Raw genomic sequence first — 26,296 nt, 5'->3', positions numbered from 1 at the left:
GTTCTAACCTGGGCCGCTCAGATGCCCCCTGCCACTCAGAGGCCCAGCCACCTGGAGGAGCACTGAGTAGGCCAGGGAGAAACATCGGCTTCAGTACGACTGCGAAGCAGCTGCCCCCCTTCCAGAGAGGCCTTCCCACCCACCCCCACAAACTCCTGGCGGGCTAAGAGCCTGAGGTGGAACCCCCTTTAGAGGAGACAGCCTCCAGGGCTCCTCCGACCCTGGGCTGCTCACCAAAGCCCCGCCCGGCCTGGCGATGGCCCCCGCAGCCAGGCCTCCAGGGACATACCCATCAGTTTCCACCAGGTCCTCCTCGGTGCGCAGGCTCAGCACATACAGTGTAGACATGGACACCACGCTGGGAGCCACAGGAAGGGGCCACTGTTAGAGCTGGAGCCACCACCCGGCGCCCTCTCTCCAGGGCGGGGCCTGTGGTTTTTGCTCCCAGGGGCTGGACTCCCAAGTGATGCCTGTACGCGGGTCTCCCCAGTCCCAAGGGGAGGAGACAGAACGAGGCAGCCCCCCTTCCTTCCCCGAGACCTCAGCCACTTCATCTCCCAGGCCCCGCCCTCCTCTTCCCCCAGGACTGGGCCCGTGGGCAGCCCGACATCCCTGGCCAGCCGCCCCCAAAGTCTGGGGGACAAGTCACCTGAAGGCCATGACCACCACCAGGGCGATGATGGTTCCCTGCAGGAAGCGCTGGCTGATGCAGGCCTGGTCTGGGACCACAGACGATGACTGAAGACCAAGAAGAAAGGGGGAAAAGGCCCAGACTTAGGGAGCCCATGGTCTGACCCACGGTGGGCTCTGCTGGAGGTGGGGTACTCATCCCCTCGGGGGGCAGAGGGAGAGGAAGGAGAAACCAGGGGCTGGGAGGGCTAGAGGATCCAGAAGCGAGGGGAGGGGAGGGGAAGCGCTTGGAGTCAGTGAGCCTGGAGAGGCACCAGCTGGAAAGGGAGGCCACGAGGATGGGGAGGCCCCAGTCCCTGGCCCCCATCCCTGCCCACCCTCACCTTGCTGGCCACCTTGGGGGGCCTCTTCTTGTGGGGGACGCTGCCCGCCCGGCTGAACTGGCTCCCTGCGTGGCTGCAGCAAGAGGGCAGGGTCAGAGGTGCCTCTGGGAAGGGGGTCTTGCCCTCCCCGGCCCCGAGCCCCCACCTGAAGGCGCCCGAGCTGCCGGTGGACTTGAGGCTGTCGAGGCGCCGCAGCTTGGCCAGCTTGTGGCTCCAGCGCTCCAGCTCATCAATGCGCGTCTCCAGGTTGTCCGTCAGCTTGCACAGCTCCTTCACAGCACCCACGTTCTCCATGAAGATGCGCTCCTGCCGCAGGCAACGGCCAGTGTCGAGGGCACAGTCAGCCCCTGGGAGCCCCAGGCTATGGGCCCACTGGGGCGCCTGAGGAGGGCACTCAAAGGCTCCCTCCCCAGGCCAGCCTTGCCTCTCGTCCAGCCTCAGCTCCCTCGGCTCCCTGTGCCTGCGTCCGAACAGCATCCCACCTCTGCACCTTTCCCCACCCCCGGTCAGAACCCGCTGTCTCTCAGAGGCTCCCACCCTCCATCTCCCCATCTGATGAACACAATGTCTCAGACTTCAGCAGAGGCCAAAACACATCACATGGTGCCCATCCTCACGCCAGGAAGGTTACGAACATTATCCTCACGACAAACCCCACGTTTAAGCTTTGCCATAACCACATTAGAACTTCTTAGCGGTAAGTGTCGTTTCCCTCCTTTTGCAGGGGAGGAAGATGACCCTCAGAACGTTCCTCTTGCTCTTGATCGCACAGCGGCAGACTGGCAGAGTCCCCACCTCCCACCTCCACCTCTCCCAGTGGGGTGGGGAGGGGGCTCTGGAAGCAGCATGAGAGAAGACTGGGGGGCAGGGGAATGCTCCTGTTCTCTGCACTTCAGTGTCCCCAGTCTCTACGGAGGGCGTGAACGCCCTCCAGCGGGTCCACCCCTCTGCCCCTTGGGCTCCCTTCAGTCCCTCCTCCACAGACCTTGTTCACCACCAGGAAGTTCTCTATGGTTTTCCCATTGGCAAAGACCACGTCTCCAGTGTCCTTCACGGCCTCAGGCAGGATCTCCTTCACCTCCTGAGCGATGACACCTGGGGAGGGGCAAGCCAAGTGTGTGTTGCGGGGAGGACTGCCCACAGCACCGTAATGTAAGCAGGGGCAGGGATCGGTGAGGGTGAAATTCTGGGGGCTAGAGATTTGGGATCCAGGGAGCCCCGGAGCAGGGGGCTCCGAGGCACAGGGTCGCAGTTCCAGGGATCAAGGTGTGGGGTTCCCTGGGCTAGGGATAGGGGCATATTCCAGGGAGTAAGGACCCCAGGGGAAAGGGAGCAGGGATTCAGGAGAATAAAGGCAAGATTCATCTAGGGAACAGAGGAGTGAGGATCCCGAGGCCACAAGTCCCAGGCTTCCGGTGTCAAAGGTCAAGGGGTCCGGCCCGAAGGGCAGGTCTTCCGGAGGGCCGGGATTCCGGGGGCAGGTTTCCAGGAGTCATGGGAAGGGGTTCCCGGGAGTAGGGTTTCCAGAGGACAGGGACAGGGTCGGGGTTACCAGATCCCAGCCTGCGCACGTGAATCCTTACCCGTTTCTGGCGCCGCGGCCTCGATGCCAGCAGTGGCGGCAAACTCTGGCTTGTATCTGTAGTGGACCAGTCGCATGCGCGAAATCCTCTTCAGCTGCTCGGTGGTGTCCACCTGCGCGGGAGCCAGGGCCGAACTGAAAGCCTCCCGGCTTGGGCCCGTCCGGAGGCAGCAGTGTGGAGGGGAGACCCTGCTACTAGGGTCGCGGGATCCAGAGATCCAGGGCCAGCCTCCCCCAACGCCTTCCTTTGCAGCCCCGCCCCCTACAGAGCCCCGCCCACAAAGCAAACCCGTCCCCCGCGGGCAACCCCGGGCACCAGTTCCTCCCGCTCAGTTGTCCCCGCCCACAGCCCCGCCCCCACCTCCTGCAAGTGCTCCTTGGCCCGCAGATCCGAGGGGTGCATGAGCGAGCCCATGACCTTGACGTTGCCGTGCACCACCAGCGCCTCATCGGGCCGGTCTGTGTTGATGCCCACACGGCCATGGTGGAAGACGGTGTCGGGCACCTGCGCCCGCTGCCACAGCACGTCGCTGTCACTCTCAAACTGGCCCGGATTGGAGGCCTAGCAGGAGTTGGGGTTGGATCAGCCCTGGGGCATGGGGGACCTGCAGCGCCCTGGGAAAGGGGGAAACCCCGCAGCCACCTCTCCAGCTCCAGCCAGACCTCCTCACCCCACCATGAGGGGCGGCTTAAACTGTCCCTCCCATTGTGGCAACCAGGTCCAGGTCCTGGCCACCTCCACACTTTATCGTGACCCGGACAGGGTGGGAGCCTTGCCCAAGGCCACACAGCGAGTGCCCAGCAGGGTCAGCATTCCAGCTCCTGACTCCTGAGGACCCCTGTATCTCTCCTGGGTGCTGTCTCTCCCAGGTCTGGGGAGGACTCTCAGCCCTCTGCGGGGAGGTGGCCCTCACCCGCACGATGATGCGTTCTGAGATCTGGGCGGCCAGCGTGTAGTTCTGGTTCTGTGCGTGGGCCTGGAGGGCCACCACCAGCATGAAGTACCTGGGACACACAGGGGTCTTAGAGGCACCCAGGGGTCTGCCCCACTGCCTCCCCACCCCCCGCCAGCCTTCCTGGGTCAGATGTACAGTGCCCACTCGGTCATCTCGCCCAGGCTCCCACCAGCCAGGAAGAGGGCATGAACACCCCATCTTACAGAGGAGGAACCTGAGTCTCCACTAGGGGGCGGAAATTCCCCAGGGCCCACCAGCTAGCTAGGAACCAGGCTTCTGCTCTCCCATCTGTAAGTCATTAAGGAAGGGCTCTGAATCCCAGGTCCCTTTTTTTGTGAAATGGGTGAGTCTGTGGGACTCTGTGCCTGGCGTGCTATGTGGGGTGGCACCCTCCCGCCCCTCGTCCTCAGAAATGGAGCGGCTCCAGGGCAGGGGCACAGCCTGCTCACCTCTGGTCAGGGTTGGGTTTGCCTTTCTTGCGCATGTTGTTGGCGGTGGTCTCGCTGAAGTGCAGCCTCCCCACAGTCACCTTCGTGACCTGCTCGGGGGGCAGGCTGACCCTGCAGAGGAGGGGCAGGGTACTCAGGGCGCAGGGAAGGGGGCTGCGGAGAGCCAGGCCGCAGTGGGGCACTGGGGTCAGGAGTGTGTAGGAGGTGCACACTGTGGGTGCACTCCCGCACTCCCCTCAGCTCCTGTCAGGGTGAGCCCTCCTGGGGACCACCCGCCACGGGCCTGGCACTCACGTGACGGGGTTGAAGGGCCGCTTGCTTCGGTCCGACTGCGACTGCTCGATGTTGATGGACTGGTTGAGGGCCTCCAGCTGGGGGAGGGGCAGAGGCCAAAGGCACCTCAGGGCCCAGGTTCCCCACCTGGTTCCGCCCTCCTTCGGCCTCTCGGCCCAGGCCTGGCCCAGCTGGGGCTCGTGAGGAAACCGAGGCCCTGCCCTCCCCTCAGCCCACAAACGCTGGTGCCTTCTCCTACACGCCACACATCCCACAGCCCCGCGCCACGCCACTCCCCCACCTATGTGCACACACATGAGCGTGCACACACACACTCACCCTCACCGGCCCCCACTCCCGTCCGCACACCTATCCCAGCCCTGAGCACACACCCCAAACCGGCCTCCACAGCCACCCGCTCACTCGCCACCCAACATTTCCCAGACCCCGCCCCACACCCACTTCCCCTCAACCCCTCCATGAGCGCTGGCTGCACCGCTCGATCATGACACTGAAGGAGTCGCACCCGGCCGACCCCCCTGGGAGCTCGTGGGCTCAAGAACCACCACCACTGTGGCGGTGCCGGGGGATCGCAGGGGAGGGACCTCAAGTCAAGATGGGCCTCAGGGCAGGTGTCCCCGAGGACGCAGCAGTGTGAACGGTGAAGGTCAAGGAACAGCGGCGAGCCGGCAGAGGAGGGATGGAGTGGTGTTCAGCGGGCGTCCCTGAGAAAGGGAGCCGCCTGGGGGAGGCGGGGCTGCGACTGGGCACAGCGATGGCGGGAACGGGTGAGGCTGGGGTCCCAAAGCCCTCTGCAGGCCCAGCCTAGCAGTCAGGGCTTTGCTGGGGTGAGGGAGATGGGGTCCCGGAGGCCTTGGAAGGCAGAATGGGAAAGATCTCAGGCAGGAGCCACAGAGAAAGCTGCTGAGGACAGGTCAGACAAGGAGGTGGAGGTGGGGGAAGGAGGAGGGGACCAGGCAGAGGGGAGTTCTGGGCGACAGGAGGGCCTGGTGCATGGTGAGGGGTGGGCAAGTGGGCCCCGGATTCATGGCTCAGGTAACCAGGGCCCTGGAGCCCCGTTCCCAGAGAGGGGGCCCGGGAGAGGGGCAAGTTCCCAGGGAGTTCATTTGGGGGTGTGGCACTGAGACGGCTGACAGCGGGGTCAGAAGAGGGGTCTTGGCGGGGGGGCGCAGGCTTGGGATCACGGGGTAGAGAAGGAAACGGGAAGCGTACCTGAGAAAAGGGCTGAGGGGCCTGACGCTTAAGGGGCAGGCATGGGAGGACAGGCGGAAAGGGGGGCCTGGACTTAGCCACGAGGGGTTTCCTCAGGACACACTCACCTGGCCTTGGGCTCTTTCGACTCCCCCCAGCCTGCCTGCCCTCCTGCCCTGCCCTCCTGGCCGAGCCCCAGACCTGCCTTCACGCCGTGCAGCTTCAGGTGGAAGCAGTCGAGGGGCTGGAGGCCCTCGGGAGTCTTGACGTACTTGGGCTCCCCCAGCATGCCTGCCCTCCTGCCCTCCTGCCCTGCTGCCCTGCCCTCCCGGCCGAGCCCCAGACCTGCCTTCACGCCGTGCAGCTTCAGGTGGAAGCAGTCGAGGGGCTTGAGGCCCTCGGGCGTCTTGACGTACTTGGGCTCGCCCAGCAGGCCGATGTACACCGTCACCTGGAAGTGGTTCTTCTTCTGGCAGACGAAGGCGTCGTCGCCCACCGAAAAGTTGAAACCCTTGTCGGCGTCCACGCGGTAGGTGAGCATGGGCCTGGGGACAGGTGGGGGCAGTCACCCGAGGCCCCGCACACCGGGCTTGCCCTGCCCGTCCCACCCACATGCCTGCGTTCCAACCCAACTTCCCACGTGGTGCCCCCACTTCCCAGAGATGGAAACTGAGTCCCCAGGAGGATTGGAGCTCAGGTCTGCCAGTGCCTCAGCCCATACTCTTCCCACTACGTGCCTGGGACCACCCCACCCTGGTGATGGGGGCAGGTTGAGCAAGACACTTGGACGGGAGGGAACTCCTGAGGAGGGGGCCTGACGGCCCCTCACCACACTTGGCTTCTTCCCAAAACGCTGCCCGAAGCCCCCTCCCTCTCGGGAGCCGGGGTGAGAGGGGATGCGTCTGTGGAGCCTCACTGCGCCTGACAGCTGGTTGCCATGGAAACGGTGGAACCAGGCGCCGGCTCTGCGCTGGCCCAGCCCCTGCCCACCAGCTTGCTCAAGCCCCCAAACGTCCTCATTCTGACTCCACCATCTGCCCGGTTGGGGAGGGGGCACTCTGGGCAGCCTGGCCTCAGTCTCAGTTTACACATCTGTTGCTGGCAAGGTGTTCCAAGTCTGGACCCTTTGGGGGACCTCCAGGTGGACTGAAAGGGGGTGATTGTTGGCCCGCCCTCACCCAGGTCCCCAGGCACAAGCAGTGCCCCGGATGCCCAGGGCCCGCCTGGAGGAAGCTGGGCAGGGACAACGTTTCCAAACTTGTGGGGAGAGGCCTTTGGGCCTGGCTAACATCCATGGGAAGGCCCAGAGCTCACTACTTCTCCCTCCCTGGGCTCCACCCACCTGCCTGACCCAGGGGAACACCCAGGAAGTGCCTGGGCCACACTGGGGGCCTCAGCTGCCAACTTCCTGGCCTTGGGACCTGGGGTGGCAGGGCTGGCCCAAGAAGCATAGTAGTAGGAATGGGAGCTCCTCACCAGGCCATAGAGCTGGACAGCCAAAGACCTGCCCCTGCCACCCAGACAGGGCCTCAAAGGACCCTCTCACCACTACATCAGCTGGACGCCCCCTGCCCCAGCCCTGAGGGCTTGTGGCTAACAACCCGGCATAGCCTGGGACACCCAACTCCAGGAGGCTGGTCTAGCTGCAAGAGGGCCAAGTCCCAGACACCCTGCCCAGGCCTGGCAACGTCCAAATGAGCTGATGGTGAGCCATGCTCTCATCCCTCACTGGCCTTCCGTGGGAGTGAGGGGACTGGTCCCGGAGTGCTCCTGGCCACGTCCCAGGAAGCTGAATCCACATGGGTGGGTGCTGAAGGAGAGCGAGGAATGCCCGGCCAGCCTCTGACCCAGTCCTCCCCCACCCACTCATCCCTCCCCTCCAGGGAGGGGGCTGCTGGAAGGGCCTTGCTGACGCTCTGCTTCCGGCTACCTTCCTGGAATGCAGAAGGAGGAGTGGGGGAGGGGAAGGGGGGGCCAGAAAACACCCCTCCACCCACCGGCCCCTCCCTGGCGGACACCAGCTTCTTCAGGAGGCCTCGGGCTGGCTCCGGAGTCAGGAACCCTGAGCGCCAGTCCTAGCTCTTCCCTGAGCCTGTCTGCTTGTCTGTGAAACGGGACCATCTCGTGGCCGGTGTGCTCCCCAGCCCTGCTCTAGGACGGCGTGGCCAGGAGGGGTTAGGGGGAGCACAGGTCACTCACAGCTCTTTGTAGTTTGCATCGTACAGTGTCGCCCACTTGTTCTGCTGATGTGGTTGCCACTTGATGGACTGGTAGTTGGGGTCCAGGTAGGAGCCACTGAGGCTATCATTGTCCTGAAGGAGACCTGGAGAGAGAGAACGGCCATGGGCCCCGGGCTCTGGGCCCCCCCCGCCCCCCCACCTTGAAAGCTTGAGCAGGCCAGCCATGTACCTGGTGAGGGTGCACCTGGGGGGTGCCAAGGCGGTGTCTGGACCCGGGCGATGCTGAGGGGCAAGGAGCCAGGGCCGGGTGAGAGCGGGCCCTGGGGAGGCCAGGGTGGGGATGGGGCTCGAGCTGGGTGCGGTGGCAGGGATGTCACGGTCCCGGGCTCCTGTTTGATCATTCCATTCAGCATCTGGGCATTGAGGGTGTTGGGGGGTGATTCGGAGTGCTTCCTCTTCTTGGAGGGGTGTGTGGGGAGCCTGGGGGGGACACAGGTGTGCACCATGGGGGGCTGGCCCTCCCCAAGCCCCCTCCCACTGGGCAGTACCCCCGCTCCCCTCTTCACCCTGTTTCAGCAGGATACACCCAGCCCAGGGGATACCTCCTGCACGAAGCCCGCGCCTTTACCTCCTAAGTCCTCCCCCATCAGTCTGTGTTATCATTCTGTTTCTGTCCCTCCACCCTACCCCCCAGACTGTGGAATCCAGGAGGGCAAGACCCACACCTGACTTGTCTGTGGTTCCCATCACGCCCAGCAACTGGCCCGGCACACAAAGCGCTCAGAATCGTTCGTGGAATGAACGAGTCTGTCCCTTCCCTGTGGTGTCATTCTCAGTGTCACTCTTTATAGCGACGGCTCTTTGGAGAGCAGCCTCCATGGTTAGAAACAAGCCACAGAGGGCCTGGGCCACGGAGGCTGGGAAAGAGCGTTTCCTGGGGAGGGGGCTGACGATTTGGGGGCTACACAGCACCCCTGCCCCTTCTGGTTTACAAAAAGCTTTGCCAGTGGAATCTTTCCTTGAATGAAATCTTTCACGAAATCTCAATGTGCAAAACAGATAAAAAAGACGATTCTACGGGTTGGAGTCAGAGCAGGAAGCTTGGGTCTCCGCCTAGAACCTCCTCAGAAACTCCATGGTCACTGGAAAGTCACTGGTGTCTGGGTAAGAGCACAGTCCCAGGCTCAAGTACTGGCTCAGCTCCCTCCTATCTCCGTAGGGCAAGCATCCCACCCCCCAAGCCTCAGTTTACCTATCTGGGCAACAGGGGTGGCCATGCCCGCAAATAAGGTACTTGTGAGCACTTGGCCTTGGCCGTAAGTGCCCGATGCATTGCTCGCACATACATATACATGACACTGACCCCCATCTCTGGGGTCAGAGCCTTGGTCCTTCCTGGGTTCATTCATCCCCGCCCCTACCTCCATCTCTATCCTACCTGCTGCTGCCCTGAGTATCCCCCCCCCGCCCCCACCAGCCCATCTCCCCGCCCACGCCGCCCACGCCCCCCACCCTGGGGGAGGCTGCCCAACTCTTACTCGGCTCCGGCTCCGTGTTGCTGCAGCAGCTGGTGCAGCATCTGGGACTGCTGGGTATGGTGGAGATCGGTGGGCACCAGCCCCTGCCCCATGGCAGCGTAGGGGGGCATCGGAGGCTCAGCCTTCATGTACAGATCCCGCTGCAGGACGGGGTAGTGAGGCGGGGGCGGCGGGGGCGGCGGTGGGGGGTGCTCCGGGCGGGAGGGCACCCCCACGTGGCACAGGCTCTCAGGGGTCAGGGTGCGCAGGAGATGGGGGTCTGTGGGAGAGATGCGGGGTGGCCATTAGGTTTCCCGGCACCAGCTCTCCCCGGGGCGGGGTCTCCTGATTCCCGCCCCCTCCTGAACCCAGCCTGGGGGCTGCCCTCCTGCCGACCCCACGTGGGAGGAGGCTGGGCAGTCTAGAGGCTGGCCACTACAGGCCCCGGCGGGGAAGCCAGACCCTGCCCAGGGGGTGGGCAGCCTTTCACCCCATCCGAGCCAGCTCCTTCCCCTGGGCCGCCGGGCCTGGCCCGGCTCCCTGGGGAGGTCCCTCATCCCCAGGTTCTCCCCCAGCCCCTCTCAGGCCTGCTCCTCCTCTGAGCCTCAGGAAGGAGTCTCCGGGACCCCCAGCGCTGTCCTGCGGGGGGCCCTCCTCCCTCCGGCGGGTCCCAGGGGCCAGCCCCCCAGCCTGAGGGGGGAGGCCCCAGCTCCCTTTGTTCCCCAGGAGGCATTCCAGAGATGTTTTTGGTAAGATAAACAGAACTCTTGACCCCTCTCTGGGCTGTGGGGAGACGGCTGCCCGTGATCCCTCTGCTCTTGGCCACCTGGGGGCCACTGCACCCCTGAGCACCTCCCAAGGGGAGGTGGGCCCGGCAGCAGCCAGGCCTGTGTCCAGGCTGCACCCAGCCGCCCCCAGCCGTCCACTTACCGCCGAAGGGCGCGTCCATGATGGCGCAGGCGGGCAGGCGGGTGGCATCCCCGGCAGGGACACTTGCTCAGAGGCAGGGCCAGGCTCCCCACCCACCCATGGGGAACAACAGCCAGCGCCGGGGAGTATTTGACCAGCGATAATCTGGGCCTGCTGGGCGGCCGCTGGCCCCCTCCCTCCCGATAAGGCCGCCCCAGCCACTTGCCCAAACCCCAGAGGGGGAGGGCGGTGCCCGCTGGACTCACCATTCACCTGCTGGGGGGAGTAGGCCTCGGAGCCAGAGTCTGGGGGGGAGTCTGGCAGCGTGCTGGGAAGCAAGAGGAAAGGGTGGTTGGGGGGGCAGCCGAGCCCCTGCCTTCCAGCCGGGCAGCTCTTCTGCGGGGCAGGGTCCCGGAGACCCAGGGGCTGGAGGCTTCGAGGTTTCTTCGCAGCCCCCGTTATGGGCATTTCTCTGTACCAGCTACCTTGGGGTGCCTGGCAGGGCCCAGTTGTGGGTGGAGGCCTTGGGCTCTGGCCCAGCATCCCCTCAGACCTACAGGGCACTTGGGAGCGTGTCACCTGTGTCCCTGACGATGGCACAGGGATTCAAGGACTCCCTCTGCAGCCCGAAGGGCCAGGCCAGCTCTTTCCTTCCTGCACCCACAGAAATCCCACTTCCTGGAGACTCTAGGGGCCGGGCCTGGGAAACTTCAGTGGGTCACCGGGGGGGCTGCCCTGCCACAGGCAGGTGTAGGCTGGGCAGGGAGCCAGCTCGCCAGGCCTGCACTTATTTTTTTCTTGCAGGTTTTGTTTTATCAGTGGTTCGGGCAAAAGAACAAACTCAACTCTGAGAGGTCAACACGTCCTGCGTGAGCCCTGAGTCCGCCTGGGGGGGCGGCTGCAGCCACTCTCTGAGGGAGCTGACTCTTTGGCCACCCTGGTCCCCACATCTGGAAAGGCTGCCCACCGTCATGCCCAGGCAGCTTCTGAGGCGGCCCAGCTCTTGTGGACACAGCCCTGGGCTGCTTGCAGGGTCCCCCAGCTCCCCTGGACAAGCCACCGCTCACCCAAACCCTGCAGGCCGTGTGAAGATGACAGGAAAAGGTGATGGGGACTCGGTCCTTGCTGCGCCCAGCGGGCCAACCGGGGCCTCTCCAGCTCCGGGTCCACCATCTGCCCCCACTCCCTGCGCTGCCCTGACAGCGGCCTTGAGTAAAGGTCTTTCTCACCCTCCGGCCCCTATCAAATGCGCCACATCCACAGAACCTCGTGTTCTTCCTCGTAACTCCTCACGGTGCACGAGTCCTCGATTTGCTGATTTACTGATTAGTCACTCCCTCCCCCACTAGACCGCAGGAGCCACTATAGGAGGGATGTGCCTGCCTCGTTTACCACCTAGAACAGGGCCTGGCATGGGTGGGGGCAGTGGCCCTGGAGCGGCCCGGGGGCCACAGCGTGTCTGAGTGGTTCTGGACAAGCACCTTCTCTCTCTAGGAAATGGCCCCAGTCTGCCATCCGAATCCTGCCGTGAGCGGGGTGGGGCTTTACTCGCAGGCTGGCTGGTTTTGGGGTCCCCCAGGAGCTGGTAACTGGGGACAGTCGAGGGGCTCTCGCAGAGGCATGGAGAACAGCAGCGGGCACCCAGCAGGTGCTTATGATGTGTCAGTTCCCTTCCCTCCCTGCCCTTCGGGGCCTGTGGCTTAGGGACAGCCTCCGCGCCTCAAGTGGCCAGCTGCCCTGCAGCAATGGCTCACCCCCGGCTGGCACCCCAGCTCCCCTCCACGGCCCTCCCCCTGTAAGTCAAGACACAGCCACTGTCCCCCCAGTACTTCCTCTGGGTTTCCTCCCCTGACTTCCACAGTCACGCAGGGGCGGAAGCATTCGGGGCTCCCTTCACAGCCGGGGTGCCGAGGTTATGGGTTAGCACCCAGAAGGCCGGAAGTGGTGGAGCTGGAGACGGAGCCAGGCTGCCTGGCCGGCGTTGTGCTCCCAGCACCCTGTCATCCTTCCACCTAGAGATGGGGTCACCTGCCCCCTGCCTGAGCCCGGGAACCCAGAACTTTCTCCGAGCCCCTCTGCAGAGCCGAGCAGACCCACGCTCCCCGCCTCTCCCCACGAGCATGTGCCTGTGGACTGCCCTGCAGTCTGGCTGGGCTGGTGGCCACCTGGAACCCTGGGTCACAGCCGGGCCCGGGCTGAGCCCTTGGGTCAGGTGCTGACGTGGACTCCTTGGAGAGGAGCCAGGGAGCACGTCGGGGGCCGGTTTGGGTAGGGTCCCAACACCTGCACCAACGGCCAACTCCCTGAGGCCGCGGGAAACAGCAGCTATAAATGCACGAGCGACTGGGTAGGCCTGGTGCAGGGAGGGGTTTGGGTGCCCTGGGTGCCTGCATGCGCGTAGAGGTGCTCCCCTGAACGTAAACAGTCCTGCCTCCAGTCCCACTCCCTCCCCGCCACTCTCCACACAGCTCTCGGGGATGGAGATCTTTCTAGCACTTAGGTCAGCCCTCATCACTCCCCTGCTCAGAACCCTCCGTGGCTGTCCACTGCCTCAGCACAAAGCCGTGAGCACCTCCTCAGCCTGGCCCTGGTCCCCCAGCCACCTTACCTACCCACAGGGCAGCCCGATGCCCACTGCCCAGCCTCGGCCGGCACCTCCCAGGCCCCCAGTCACTGGTCCCACGGGCCGCCTCGGCCTGGGTCTCTGCATCTTACCCCACCCCCACTGCCCTCACTCACCCGGGGGCATAGGGAGCCTTGGGCTCTGCCTTGATGGGGGGCCCAGAGCCCCCCAGGAAGGGCTTGGGAGCAGCACCCATGCCGTTGTTGTTGTTGCAGTTGAGCGGGGCGCTGTAGTTCGGGGGTGGGAGGGGGCCATGGCGACCCGGGGAGGGTCCGCCCCCGGGGGGGCTCAGGTGGTGGACCCCGCTGGAGCCGGGGATCGCTGGCTGCCCGTGGGGGTAGGAGGCCGCACTGGCTGGAGCAGAGATGTCAGGGAAGCAGCTGCGGAGAAGGGTGGAAGCTCAGCGCCAGCCCGGCACCCCCGCCCCTCCCGGGGCTCCCACCTGCAGGGCGGCTTGGACGCTGCAGTGGGCTCAGTGGTTGGGAAAGGAGCAGCTCTCAGAGGCGGGGCCACGTCACCCCTCCCAGGTGGAGGCCAAAGGGGCTGGGGTGCCGCGGGGGCCACTCACAGGTCAGAGGCGTCCTCCTTGCTGATGTACTCCTCCAGGATGCTGGTGTCTATGTTGGAGGGCTCCAGGGCGCCGTTGATGTCGTGGCCTGTGGGGGAGGGGTGGACGTGAGAGATCGGCCCAGCCCGCCAACTCTCCGCAGGCTGGGCCCTCCCCATCTGTGCATCCACGTGGAGGGGGAGTACCTCATCACCCCCCACCTGCCAGCCCTCCAGGAGGTATTGATGGTGCTGCCCTCAGTCCACAAGGCCAGCTGGACTCTGCAAGGAGGGGCGGGGCCCAGAGTGCAGGTCTGGACAGACCGGCCACTTCCTGCCCCTCCATTCTCCTTTCCAGCTTCGTGACATGAGCAAGTCCCTTCTATAAAATGGGGTAACCGTGTCCCCGTCTTGCGGGGTGCTGTGAGGAACAAACGAGGCGCTTTATTTAGCCGGGTGCCCAGCGGATACCAGCCCCCTCACTGACTCAGACCCAGACTCACTGACTCTGTCCTGCCCTGTCCTCCGGGAGGCGGTTCCAGATGGCCCAGCTGCGGGCAGCCGGGACCAGGAGGCCTGGCGGGGCTGGACCACACATCCTGGGGGGCCCATGGGGCTGGGGGAGACTCCTGAACCCCGGGCCCCAGCTGCAGGTGGCGAGGGAGCAGGGGTCGGAGTCAGGAGTGCCCAGCCCACCCTCACTGCGTGTGCCCATCACCCCCACATCGAGGGCTGAGCCCAGAGGAGGAAACAGCCCCAGAGAGGTTCGGCGGGGAACGATGGTGGCCTGAGCGCTGCTCCTCTGCCTGACCTCTCCTGGGCCCTCCCCGCTAGCCCCAGCCCCACCAACGGGAGGGATTCACAGAAAAGGCAGCCCAGTGCTCTTGGGCATCAGCAGTGAAGGAGAGGGGGAGGCGCTGGCCTTTCCCCTCCCGGGGTCACCTTGCAGGGGGAGCTGGAGTGCTGGGTGATAAGGGGGCTGACGTGGGAGATGCGTCAACTCTGATAATGGAGGACGGCCCCACCCACACTGCTGACCTGGGCTGGCCGGCCCCACTGAGGCAGGAGGCACCCCTCCCATAGGCCCCTAGGCCTTGAGTCTGGGGTCTGCACCTCATGCCCCCTCCCCTGGTGAACCCTGGGAACAGAGCTCAGGTCCAGTAATAAATCCTAGCTCACCTACTCCCTGCTGTGTGACCTTGGGCAGGTCACATACCCTCTCTGAGCCTCAGTCGCCTCAGTAAAATGGGGACGTGAACAGCTAACACTTTACAGCGTTCTTCTGAGGATGAAACAAGTTAAGGTATATGAAGTGCCCGGAACACAGTGGGTGCTCAGCAAACAGTGGCTGTCCCCACTCCCCAGAGCCCTGGGGTCCCCAGGAACCCCCAGCCCAGGCCCCTCCCTGGCCCTGGCCGGCATTTCAAGAATGCTGAGCCCCGCTTAGGTGATTAATGAGTGGCTAAGCCCTCCTAGGAGTCACGCGCTGCCTGGGACAGGCCCTCCTGCTGGCCCCCACACTGGACTCACCCGGCCAGGAACAAGGGACACCCACCAAGCACCGCCAATGGCCGCCCAGGGCAAGGGGAGCTTCTCGAGCTGGGAATGACCAGGCTGCATGCCGAGGTTCCAGGACCCCCACCCCGTCCTTCCCTGTTAACCAAAGTTCCCATTTACTGAGCGCCTGCTGTGTGCCAGACACTTTCAGAGCCAAGTACGTTAATAATCACAGGAGTTTATTATACGTAAGGCATCCTGCAGGCTCTCCCTGTGCACTGTGACATAATTCTCCCAACCTATCACGGTGACGATGACAGTGGCTCACACTGACTGAGTGCCTGCCAGGCCCCAGCACCATCCTAAGTGCTTTACGGGTTCACCTCCCAATCGCCCCTGCAGACTTGGTGTCTGTTATTAGCATCATCCCCTTTGTTCAGAGAAGTCAAGCCTCTTGCCCAAGGCAACCCAGCAAGGAGAAGCCAAACTCAAGTGCAGGGGCCCGACTCCAAGAGGGAAAGTGTAGTTGGTGGTCGCTGAGGCTTCCCAGCCATGCTGGGCTGTCCCACTGGATGACGGGGGAGCGGGTGGTCCTGAGGGCACAGGAGGTGGGGAGGGAGGGGGTACTGGCGCATCACTCCCACCTTGGCTGCTGAAGCCGCAGGGTTTTGAGACTGAACTTGGAATCCACAGTGAATGATGGGGTGACAGAGTCCTGGTGCAGCTATTTATAACAGGCCAGGCCCCCTCCTCCCCCTCCCCCGGCCAGGAGCAACTCCTAATCACCCCTAATCCTCCTGCCCCCCTCCCCCGGGGTGGGGGGTGCCTCCGACAGAGGCATCTTGGGAGACCCTAACGAGAACCAGATGTGGTTGGGGGGAGGAGAGACCCTCGGTGCCAGGGGCCGGGCGGACGGGAGGATGGAGGAGGGAGGGGGGAGCCACTGGGGCAGGGTGGGGGTGGGCCAATGGGTGGGAGAGAAGTATGAGGTTTGGGGGGTTGGTGGGCCTCCTGAGGACCACGGACCCCACACCTCCTCTTTCTCTGGGAGTCCTCGCCGCCTGTCCCAAAGGGTCCAGCCACCCAGGAGATGCCCCCCGCCTATCCCATGACCAGGCTGGAGATCTCTAACCCAACGTTCCAGCAGGACAGGGTGGAGTGGCTCCTTGACTCCTGAGGCTGGGGCAGAGCCTCCAGGAACCCAGGAGAAAGGCATGGCCCCCTCCCCCACTGCTCCCCCAAGAACCCTGGAACATCCTGGAATACCGCTGAGCGGCAGGTACAGTCGGGAAGGAAGCTGAGAATCTCATGCTGATCCTCAAGACCTCCCTGGGAGCTGGGGAGGCTGCCAAGGTCCCACAGCCTGAAGGCGGCACCACCAGGCCACAAACCAGCATCCCCGTCCTCCCTCTCCCCAGACCCTTCAACTTCCCATCGGGATAAGCAGGACCCTCGTCCGTCCAAGGCCTGGCCCGGTCGACCCCCTGCCTGCCCCCGTGGCCGCTCCTGCCCCAGTGCCCCTCCCTGCAACTCTCCACAGTCCAGCCCCCGCCTCATTCCATCCTGGGACAAACACCCCCTTGCACATCAGGGCCTTTGCACATGCTGTTCCCTCATGCTGTTCCCATTCCTCGTGACTCTATAGGCTTTGGCTTAAATGTGAGTTCCTCCGAGAGACCATGTCTGACTCCCCCATTCTCCTGAGCGGCCTCCCTTCTACTTTCTCATCAGGCTCTTTGCTCTCCTGCCCAGCACACACCTCGGGGGAAGAATCAGTCCTCTGCCCACCCACTGCCCGTAGCACACACTCACCGAGCGGCCACTCTGCCCAGCCACACCACACACACTTTATATGGCTCGTATTTAATTCCCATAACAACCCTACGGGGTAGGTGGTTTTCTTGTTCCCTCTTTCACAGATGAGGAAGCTGCGGCTCAGAAAGAATAAACGCCTTTCCCATAGCTTAGAGGTGTGGCAGCTGGGCCGTGAGTCCTGCCCCGTTTTGTCTCTCAGCGGTGTAAGCATCTGAGCATACCGCAGGCACACGACGAACGTTCATGGGATGAATGAGCAAAGTGGCAAGCGGGGCCCTGGGACCAGGCCTGCCCGAGTCTGGGCACCTCCGCCCGGCCATGCTGTGGTCAGGGTTCAGGGCTAGACAGGGCGCCTCCAGGTACCGCCCCTGCCCTGCTGAGCTATGCACCCCAGCTGCTCCTCATTAATTAGGCCCTTTATTACCTGCTTTTAACAGGAGCCAGACACTGCTCCTTCCCAGGCAGGCGGGATCGGGGCTGTGGGAAGGAAGCCCCTCCCCTCCTGTCTCCTCCTCTCTTTAAGGCCACCCAGCTAGGCAGAAGAGGAACCGAGGCGACACAAGCCAGGTGCGGGATGAGGGCGGATGGGGGCCCAGGTGGTCCTCCACCCTGGACCCTTCCCTTCCTGCCCCCTCGTGCTCATGCCCCCCCCCCACCAGCTGTGGCCACTGGCTGAGTCTCGGCCATTGTCCCGGGGAACGGGGGAGGGTGGGGACCCGGCACAGTGGGAGGCTTGTGCCCTGCCCACACCCTCCCCCTCAACCGTCAATGAGGCACTTGTCAATTCATGCCCCAAACATGGCGGAAATCCCGTCGGCCACGTGGCTGTGGGCAGGGCAGGCCATGGCCTAAGGATGCCGGCCAGGCCTAGCTGATCTGAACCTGGGGCTAACAGGACACAGGTCTGCCCCCCTGCTGTTGAGTGTCCACTCCAGGCATCTGAATCTGAGGGGCATCCTGCCTCCAGGCAACAGCTGGGCCAGGGTAGCAGTGGTCAGGGGATTGCCCACCTTGGCATCCCCATAATGCCCTAAGGGACCCCTGGGGTCAAAGAGGCCTGGTTGCTAACGCGGGTCCCCCTTCATTGCTGCGTGACCCTCGGCAAGTGACCTGACCTCCCTGTGCCTCAGTTCCCTTCCCTCTCAAGTGAAGGAGGTCCCTGCGTCACGGGGTGGTCATGGGTCTCCAGTGAGAGGGTGGGAAAGCTCCTCACCTCTAGAAGGCCATTCCTCACCTTGCTCTGTTTCCATCCCTCCTGGGCTCCCATCTCCTCTCCTGCCCAAGCCCAACCTGTGCCATGATGGTATTCTGGCACACGCATGGCACAGCCCAGCCTCCAGGACTGGGCTCTAGCCATCCCCTCTCCAGTGGGGAAGCCTTCTGTGACTGCCTGCCTACCCTGGCAGTCCCTCCTCGATCACCCCAGTCACAGAGGGCCCCCAGTGCTGCGGCTCATTTCCCCATATTGACTGAACTGATCAACATGTACCAAACTAGTTCACACTGGGACAGGGCACAGAGGGCTCTCACCTCCCTTGGTTTGGACTTTCTATCTTTATTAATTGATTAATATGGCAACTACTTCAGGCTTCAGATTGTGACCAGAGCCTTCTCAGTCAAAACGCCTTCAGGCCAAATGCTTGATTCTGCAAGCTACGCTTTGCATCTCTGCATCAAATCCCCAATCATCTTGGGGCTGAGTGACAAGGATGTAGCTCTGGAGTCATTGCCATCAGGTCCTTAATCTGATCCACAGTTGTCTTTGTTCCCTCTCAACTTCTTGCCAAAAATGCGGTAGAGCCCTGCCTCCTGCCTGCAGAGACCCAGATCCTCCAGGGGACCTGAAATCTTCAGCCACCCCTGGGCTATAGCTATGTCCTCCCCTAGTCCCCACACAGCTGCCACCCTGTCCTCAGGTCCACACAAGGCTGAACTCACAGCCCGAAGATGCTGCAAAGCCAGGTCCAACAGACCTGGCCCAGCAGTTGTGGCCTCTTCTTAGGGAACCCACATGGGTCCCTAGGGATCTCCACTTTGCTCTGGGGGCCCCCAGCCCTCTCCCACAGGGACTAGGCCAGGCAGGCTGGGGAAGGCCCCTCCCCACAGAGGCAGAGTAGAGACCCTGCAGCTTGGGGTGGGAGCAGGTCTCTACCAGGGTTACCCATGCCCAGCTGTGTTCATACACCAGCATGCCCCACAGGCATGTGCACACACAAGGGCACACTCCCAGGCATGTATCCACTGGCACACACATGATCGTGTACATCCGAACATACACATGTACAGAGGCACACGCCCCGCACACTGACACACACGTGTGCACATACCGGCATGCTCCAAGTGTGCTCATTCATTCATTCACACAATTATTTACTGAGCATCTGCTGTGTATCAGGCACAATTCTAGGCTCTGGAGATAAAGCAGTAAACAGACAAAACCTACTCCCTCCACGGAGCTGACATCCTGGAAGCAGAGTCAGATGACAAGCCAGCTGGGCAAAATCCACAGCATTTCAGAAGGTGACAAATGCTACGGAGACAATAAAGCAGGGAGAGGGGCTGGGGTGCTAGGAGGGTGGGAAGCGTTGCAATTCTAAACAGGGTAGCAGGGAGGGCTTTACTGAGCAAAGATACGAAGGAGGTGAGCCACAGGGACATCTGGGAAGCGCATTCCAGGCAGTGGGGAGGCACTGCAAAGGCCCTGAGGCATGTTTACATCTCAGCACACCTCACAGACTTCTACATTTGTGCCTACCAATGCTCGCTGACCCAATGGCAGGCCCAGGCCAACACACCTCCCCATCAGCTCTAGGTGGAGCCAGTCCAGCTAAGCGAACTCGGTGTCACAGACCCCAAACTCCACCACCAAAGGCAGCCCCCTCCAAGTTAGCAAAGCAGGGGATGGGGACTGCCCCCTACCCCCCAGCCCCCGCCAAGGCCACAGACCCCAGGAGGGAGAACCATGGGGGAAGAAGATAGCACAGGGGACTGAGATGATGAAGAGGGGAGTGAGGGAGGGTCCCAAACCCTTCAGAGAGACAGAGGCTGCGGTTGTGCATTGCGGGGCTGGAGGGATCTAGGTCAGATGGAGGGAAAACTTTCGCACTGATGCAGCCTGGAGTCAGGGGGAGGCCAGGAAGCCCTGAAGCCCCCTGTGCATAGTCCAGGCCAGTGGGGGCTCCGGACCCAACTTCCTTCCCTCCCACTCCAGGCCCTGGGGGGGTCTCACTGCTTATGTCACACAACCTAGATCATCTGAGTGAGGGCTCTGAGGCCCAGAGAGGTCAAGGGGCTGGACGGCAGTCACCCAGCACAGCCATCACTGGTGGGTCAGGACCCTCAGCACGCAAGGAGGAGAGGCTCCCTCCCGCCCCACTCCAAGCTAGCACCCAACTGTGACGGGTCAGGAGACCCAGGGTCCCAGCCCAGCTCTGCCGTGGCCGCCCTGAGTGAGCCTGACCCATCGCCTTCCCCTCCTGCCTCAGCAGCCCCCTCTCGGAAGTGAGGGGGCACCACCCACACTTCCACGGAGGCCCAGGACTCCCGGGAGACACCACATGCGAAAACCTCTGGCCTGGGTGTGGCAGGCAAAGACGAAGGACAGTCAAGACCCTTGCCCACCCCCCTTACACCCCCCCACCCCCCACCCCCCGCCCCGCCACCTGCCCAAGGGCCGAGTTCCGAATCTCTGGGGTAGAGGGCAGGGCAGGCCCAGCTGGAGCAGGCAGCAGGACCAGTCAGGGCCAGACCTGTCATGGAGCAGAGCTCCGGAGTACCGAGTGTGCTCATCCCTGGAATAAGTAGCCCAGAGAGGGTGAGGGGTTTTCCCAAGGCACACAGCGCCAGCCACAGGCCCCAGCCCAAGCTTGGGGGCACTGACCTACCCATGGACCAATAAATCCTCCAAGTGGGGAGCATAATACCTGTTGTAAGCCTCCCAGGGGAGAACTGACATTCATGGAGTGGAACCGTGCCAGGCACTGCATGAGGCCCTGCTCAAGCCCCTTCTACCTAACCCCCATGGAAACCCTGAGAGGCAGGTACTCCTACTGCAACTGTATTCCCATTCTACAGATGGGAAAATGGAGGCACAAAGAGGTGCAGTGATAGGCCCAGGAGAAGGACCGTGGGTAAGCGGCAAAGCTAGGGACCGACCTTCAGCCCACCCCAGGGAGTGCACATGACCAACACAGACCCGAGGGGCTGCCCAACACGGTGGTAGCAGGGGCTGGAGACGGAGGTGAGAGGGGAGGCCCCCCATACACACACTCAGGCTGTGAGGAAAAATGAGGCCCAGAGGAGGGGGCCGTGAGGAGGAAGAAGGTGGGAAAAAAGGGCAGGCAGCCTGGGTGGGGCGGGGCCATCCCTGGTTAATAATTTAGTTAATGATTTCTTCTCCCCGTCCTTATCGAGTGGGCAAAGTCCAAGGGCAGCAGCCAATCAGCAGCCCTGCCGGGCTGTTACCCAGCAGCCTCTGCTGCCAGGGCCCCCCAGTCCTGTAGGCCCTTGGGAGTCAGGGAGCGGGGGCCAGGCCCCCAGGAGGAGGCCGTTCTGCCCAGAGCAGCCTGTCTTTCCCCCAGACACCCTGCTTGGCTCTGCCTAAGACCCCCAGGGGTACTCTGCCCAGGCCCCCAGACTCAGGAGAGGCCCTGAGGCCAGCACGTCGGAAGCGGCCGGCTCTGGTGGCTCCGCTCCCCTGTACCGAGCCAGGCCCTCACAGAGAGTCAGCTTCCTGGGGTGCGCCCCCCACCCCGCCTCTGTTCACACAGTCATTGTTGCTTCCATTCCTTGGGAACATTTCCTGCCCCCCTCCCACCCCGTGTGGCCCTGCGCTGTGTGTTGGGGACAGGGCGATGAGTCAGACCCCTGGCTACCACTTCCCCTCCAGCTGGAGTCAGGACCTTGGGAGGTGGGGCTGGGACAGGAGTCCTCTGGGGAGGCTCTGGGTGGACCCAAGAGGCACTCCATCTCATCTCCTTGAGAGTCAGGGGTCTGGCGGTCTCCCCATCCACCTACTCCATGGTCGCACTGCAGACAGACAGGCGGACACAAGGCACAGTGCCATCCCATCACACACCGCGCCTCAGCCCCAGATTCCAGGGTGGGCGTCCTCTCCCACAAGCGGTCAGGTGGTCTCCTCCTGGGGCCTCCTCCTGCCCTCTGGAGGCAGAGATGCTGGTCCCCATAGGAAGGCCACCCTCCCTCCCCCAAAGCCCTGGAGGCAGAGGGGTGTTCTGAGGCCTGGGTGTCAGCCCTGGCTCACGCTGGCTAACTCCCTTCTCTCAGAGCCACAGTCTTAGGCCCTGGGAAAGGGGGCCAACGCCACCGCTCCCGTCCCACATCCCAGAGCTGGGGAAGGGTGGCTTTCAAACCAGGATCTGGAGTCTGGGGTCTGTGAGGAGCCCATCCGCCCTGTGTCCAGTGTATATGTCCTATTCGGAGGCCAGGAGTTTGTCTTTGCTTGGTGGCTAACAAGAATCACATTGGAAGTCCCTGCTCTGGCCCAGCGCACCTGCCTACCCAAGGAGGGGACATGAGGCCAGAGAAATAAAGTCACCAGGCCAAGGCACCCATCAGGTATGGAAGGAGTGAAAACCCGGCTCCCACCTCCAGCCCTGGCGGGGCTCTAGAGGCCAAGGGAGGTCCCCCAACCTCTCGGTGGCCCTTCCAGCCCAGCTCCCCTCAGTGGCTTCCTCCACATCCACCGGCTTACCGAGTGCTGATCGCTGCTCACTCGTGCCCCGTGTGCCCCCGGAACCAGGGGCCAGCACCCTCCCCCTTCTAAAGCGTCCCTCTTCCCCAGGGCTGGAGGACAAGGCTCAGCTGCGGGCATCATCAGGACCTGCTCTGCCACCCACTCCTGTCTTGCAGGTGAGGAAAAGGGGCCCAGCGAGGGCAAGAGCTCTGCACAGGGTCATGCAGCTCTCAGGGGCAAGTCTGCACCAGAACCTCTCAAGTCCTATAGGGATCCTCTGATGCTGCCTTGCCCTGTCCCTGACGGGCTCTGAGAGTCCGAGGCCCCAGCCGGTCAAGGTGATGAGGGGAACACCTGCCACTGTGCCCCGGTTACCTGCTGAGAGCCAGTGCATCCTGCCCGGAGGGTCCCCTCTCTGCAGGCCCTGTGCCCGCCGATCTGGGCGGCCGCAGCCTCCCTCTAGGGGATTAGCAGGGCAGTCACGGGGGCCCGGCTGTACCAGCCTCGAGGGGGCCGCCCTGTCCCAGCCTCCCACCTGAGGCCCAAAGCGCCTTAGCTTCCAGCCCACCAGCCTGAGGCAGGGTACAGCCAGGCCCACCGCACAGGACCAGGCAGGACCCAGGGCATATGCTTGGTGTGCCTGGAGAGTGGGCCACGTCACACGAGGGGCCTGGGCACGCCCTGCCCCCTTCAGCCAAGCCCTTTCCCACTTCCAAGTCCAGAGCTGAAAGCACAGACCCTGCCCGCCATACCCACTGTCCTGGGGAGTGACCAAGGCCAAGCGGGAGCCAGGATGAGCGCTCAGGTGTCCCCAGCCCCAAGTGCGAAGCACCCTCCTCCTGGGAAATACATCCACGTGCACAAAAGCACCCTGCACTTCCACACTTCCACTCGTGAGCACACTCAGCAGCGCCCCCGCCCAGGGGCGCCCTAACAACCCCACTACGTCCCCCACATGCCACTGCCCACCGGATTCCTGGCCAGGCCTTCCCCACCAAGTGGCCCCGGAGACCCCAGCCCTCAGCGCCTGCCCCACCTTCCCCCCATCTCAGGCTCTGGGAGCACTTCTCCAGCCCCTGGCTCCCTCCACAGACATTCTTGAGTCTGCTCTTATCTCTCTGGAGGGAGCAGCGCAGCCTCCCCGCCAGGCCAGCCAGGCCGGCCGCATGGCTGAGCCGTGGCGTCAGGCCCCACCCCCACCCCCACCCCCCCGCCCACGGCCAGGAGGGAAAGTTTGGCTCAGGAGACAGGGAGCCTGGGCCAGCCAGGCCCACCCCTCTGCCCAGGCCCAGGGTCCTGGGGGAAGGGGGCACAGGGATTTCTGCAGGAAGCAAGGGGGCCTGGTCCGTGAGTCATCTGGGATGTCCGGCGGGCTCCGGGCACCCCCAAAATAGTGGCCCCCAGGCAAGGACTAGTGTCCCCTTCCTACCTCCCCAGAGCCCCCAGCCCCCATAAGGCCCCTCAAGGCTCTTAAAGGAGGAAAAGGATCTGGGGAGAACAAGAGCCCCTGGGACTGACGGGGAAACGCCTAGGACCCTCAAATGGCCCAACTACCTGAGGATCAACCACTTCATCTAGTCCAAACCTGATTTCTTGGATTCTGGGAGTGTCCAGAATCCTGGAGTGGGGAGGCCGGAGGCTTGGGGATGCCCTTACCTGGGCTGTTCGGCAAGCAGAGTGCACAAAGGCTCCCCCCGCCCACACACACACACCCCCTGCAGTCACAGACAGGGAGAAACTAAGTCAAAGAAAGACCTTCCTTGCTCCCTCATGGGACGCCAAAGGGCTCTGGGCGCTGGGCGCTGGGCTTGAAACTTGGACCCTAATTCCCTGCCCTGCGGCCCAACAGCTGCAGCACAGTGTGCCCCGTGGGCCACCGCGCCTCGCCATGGGCAGGTTCACACTAATGGAAGGTTCTGGATCATTGAGTTTTGGGTTCTGAAGGCACTGAGGTGCTGGAGATGGACTTAGGGACTAGGGGGAGGGTGGGGGCAGAGGCTGGGCTCCTGAGGTTGGTGGAGAGGGACACAAGAGCACCCAGAGGGTCTGAGAAGCTGGGAGAGTCAGCCTGCACCTCTGCACCCCCTCCCACACTCTGTCTCATCCCTGGTCTGGCTGGATGTACCAGTGAGGGTCTGAGAAGCTGGGAGATGTCAGCCTGCACCTCTGCACCCCCTCCCACACTCTCTCATCCCTCCTGAACCCAGAACCCAAGAGGGGGACAGCCTCAAGGGGCAGAGATTACTCAGGAAAGGGGAGTGGGTGAGAGGTAGGAGCAGACCCCCAAAACCACTGGCCAGGAGAGGGGAGAGGGTAGAAGAAAATCTTGTAGGGTGTGTGTAGATCCCAGCCCTGGGGACGGTCCTATCAGGGTCAAGGTGAGGGGATGAGGTCACTCTTGGGACGGGGGCACAGCCAGAGGAGGCATAGCTCCAGGGACAGGTGTGAGCGAAACAGCCCGGAGGAGCCACACAGAGCTGGCAGGATGCAGTTCACAGCTTTGGGAGGGTCTCGGAGTGCGGAGGTGGCTAACGGGGGGGATGCCAACTTCAAGAAGGTTCCAGAACCAACGCGAGTATTCCAGGGTGGGAGGTGGGGAAATCCAGCCCACAGAGGAATGCTGGGGAGGGGTTCCCAGCCCTAAGTAGGGGAGAGATAGCCGCTTCAAGGGGAAGTTCAGCCGTGGGGGGGGAGCAGCCTTGTGGAAGGTGGGTGACAGTCTTGAAGGGGGTCCCTGTCTCAGGGAAGCACTGGTGGGGAGGCGCTGGGGGCTGGAGTCAGGCTGGGAGTAGGGTGCCAACCTGAAAGGCACATAAGGTGCCTGAGTCTCTAGGCGGGGGTCCCAGTCTCTGGGAGGCATGCTGGGGGCCCCAGCCTGGATGGGGTCCCAGGGAAGCACAGTAGAGGGTCCCGGCGTCGGGAAGTGCGCTGGGGGTGGGAGGTGTCAGAATTTAGTGGGGACTGCAGGTCCTGGAAGGCATGAAGGAGGACCGAGCAGGGAAGGGGATACAGCTCCAAGGAAGTTGTGTGTTGGGGGACGGGGAGTGGGGAGCCCAACTTCAGCGGAGGTGGGTAGTAACCTCCAGGAGACAGAGTAGGGCCCCAGCCCAGAGGAGGTGTTCTGGGCCGGGGGTGGGGGGGTCCCAGCTTGATGAAAGCACAGTCGGGGGTCCCAGTCCCCGGGGAGATCGGCTGCGGGTTCCCAGCGCGAGAGGGTCGCCGCCCCCGCCGGCCCGCGGTCCCTCACCTTCGAAGAAGCGCTGCAGCGCCTCCGTCTCGTCCACCACCTCCATGTCCGGCCTGCCCCGCGTACACTCCACCCCGGCCCCGCTACAGCCCGGCCCGGGGGCGCGGCATCGCCGGCGCGGCCCGCGCGACAGTCCCGGCTCGGCTCCGGCTGCGGTCCCGCCCGGACCGCCGCAGCGCTCGCCCCCCGCGCGGCACTGGCCCGGCCCCTGCCCGCCCCACGCGCCCCGCCCGCCCACCGCGCGCAGCGCCCCCTGCCGGCCCGCCCCATTCCCGCGCCGCAGCCCCGCGGCTGGCAGGACGCGCGGGCCTCCTCCAGGGGGCGCTCGGCGCGGGGTCCTAACCAGCTTGGAGGTCGAGGGGTGGCCCAGCCTCTATGCCGGGAGGGCAGGGCCCCCGCAGTCCTCGGCAGCCCCTTGGGCAGGGGAAGATAGCGGGCTTCTGAACCTTAGATTTTCAGAACCAAACCTCACAGGCATCCCCCGTTTCCTCTCCTTTATCCACCCCCCTCTCAGCAATAATAATAATAACCTGCGTTTCTCGAATATTTGTTATGTGCCAGGCCCACAGTGAGCTGCTCTACAGGGGTTATCTCACGTTGTCCTCTCAGGTACCCTACAAAGGAGAAACTATTATGCGCATTTTACAGATGAGGAAACTGAGGCTCAGTGAAGTTTAGTACCGTCTGAGGAAGTCTGTCCTGGGTAACCTTCCGTGACGATGGAAATGCTCTCTGTGTTGTCCTGCATGGTCGCCGCCGGCCACATGTGGCTACTGAGTACT

At 63.4% G+C, this 26,296-nt stretch overlaps 1 protein-coding gene across 2 annotated transcripts in view; it reads right to left on the bottom strand.

Annotated features, from left to right (window-relative positions):
- The window catches only part of MYRF (myelin regulatory factor), a 33,302-nt gene extending 7,651 nt beyond the window's left edge, over window positions 1-25,651 (bottom strand). For both annotated transcript variants that reach the window (XM_060019011.1, XM_060019012.1), the window contains exons 1-18: window positions 25,515-25,651; window positions 13,283-13,370; window positions 12,831-13,094; window positions 10,358-10,419; window positions 9,204-9,462; window positions 7,895-8,145; window positions 7,685-7,808; window positions 5,835-6,030; window positions 4,295-4,371; window positions 4,001-4,111; window positions 3,510-3,600; window positions 2,957-3,157; window positions 2,597-2,708; window positions 1,999-2,108; window positions 1,159-1,319; window positions 1,014-1,086; window positions 650-738; window positions 290-358 (exon numbers count right to left, since the gene is read on the bottom strand). In XM_060019011.1, the coding sequence (XP_059874994.1) occupies window positions 290-358; window positions 650-738; window positions 1,014-1,086; window positions 1,159-1,319; window positions 1,999-2,108; window positions 2,597-2,708; window positions 2,957-3,157; window positions 3,510-3,600; window positions 4,001-4,111; window positions 4,295-4,371; window positions 5,835-6,030; window positions 7,685-7,808; window positions 7,895-8,145; window positions 9,204-9,462; window positions 10,358-10,419; window positions 12,831-13,094; window positions 13,283-13,370; window positions 25,515-25,560 (2,384 nt within the window). In that variant the 5' untranslated portion in view covers window positions 25,561-25,651. The remainder of the gene's footprint in view (window positions 1-289; window positions 359-649; window positions 739-1,013; window positions 1,087-1,158; window positions 1,320-1,998; window positions 2,109-2,596; window positions 2,709-2,956; window positions 3,158-3,509; window positions 3,601-4,000; window positions 4,112-4,294; window positions 4,372-5,834; window positions 6,031-7,684; window positions 7,809-7,894; window positions 8,146-9,203; window positions 9,463-10,357; window positions 10,420-12,830; window positions 13,095-13,282; window positions 13,371-25,514) is intronic.
- Window positions 25,652-26,296: the final 645 nt, after the last annotated feature.

Source organism: Delphinus delphis, chromosome 8, assembly GCF_949987515.2.
Source record: "Delphinus delphis chromosome 8, mDelDel1.2, whole genome shotgun sequence".
NCBI classification, from domain to species: Eukaryota; Metazoa; Chordata; class Mammalia; order Artiodactyla; family Delphinidae; genus Delphinus; species Delphinus delphis.
This window is presented reverse-complemented; position numbering and strand designations above follow the sequence as displayed.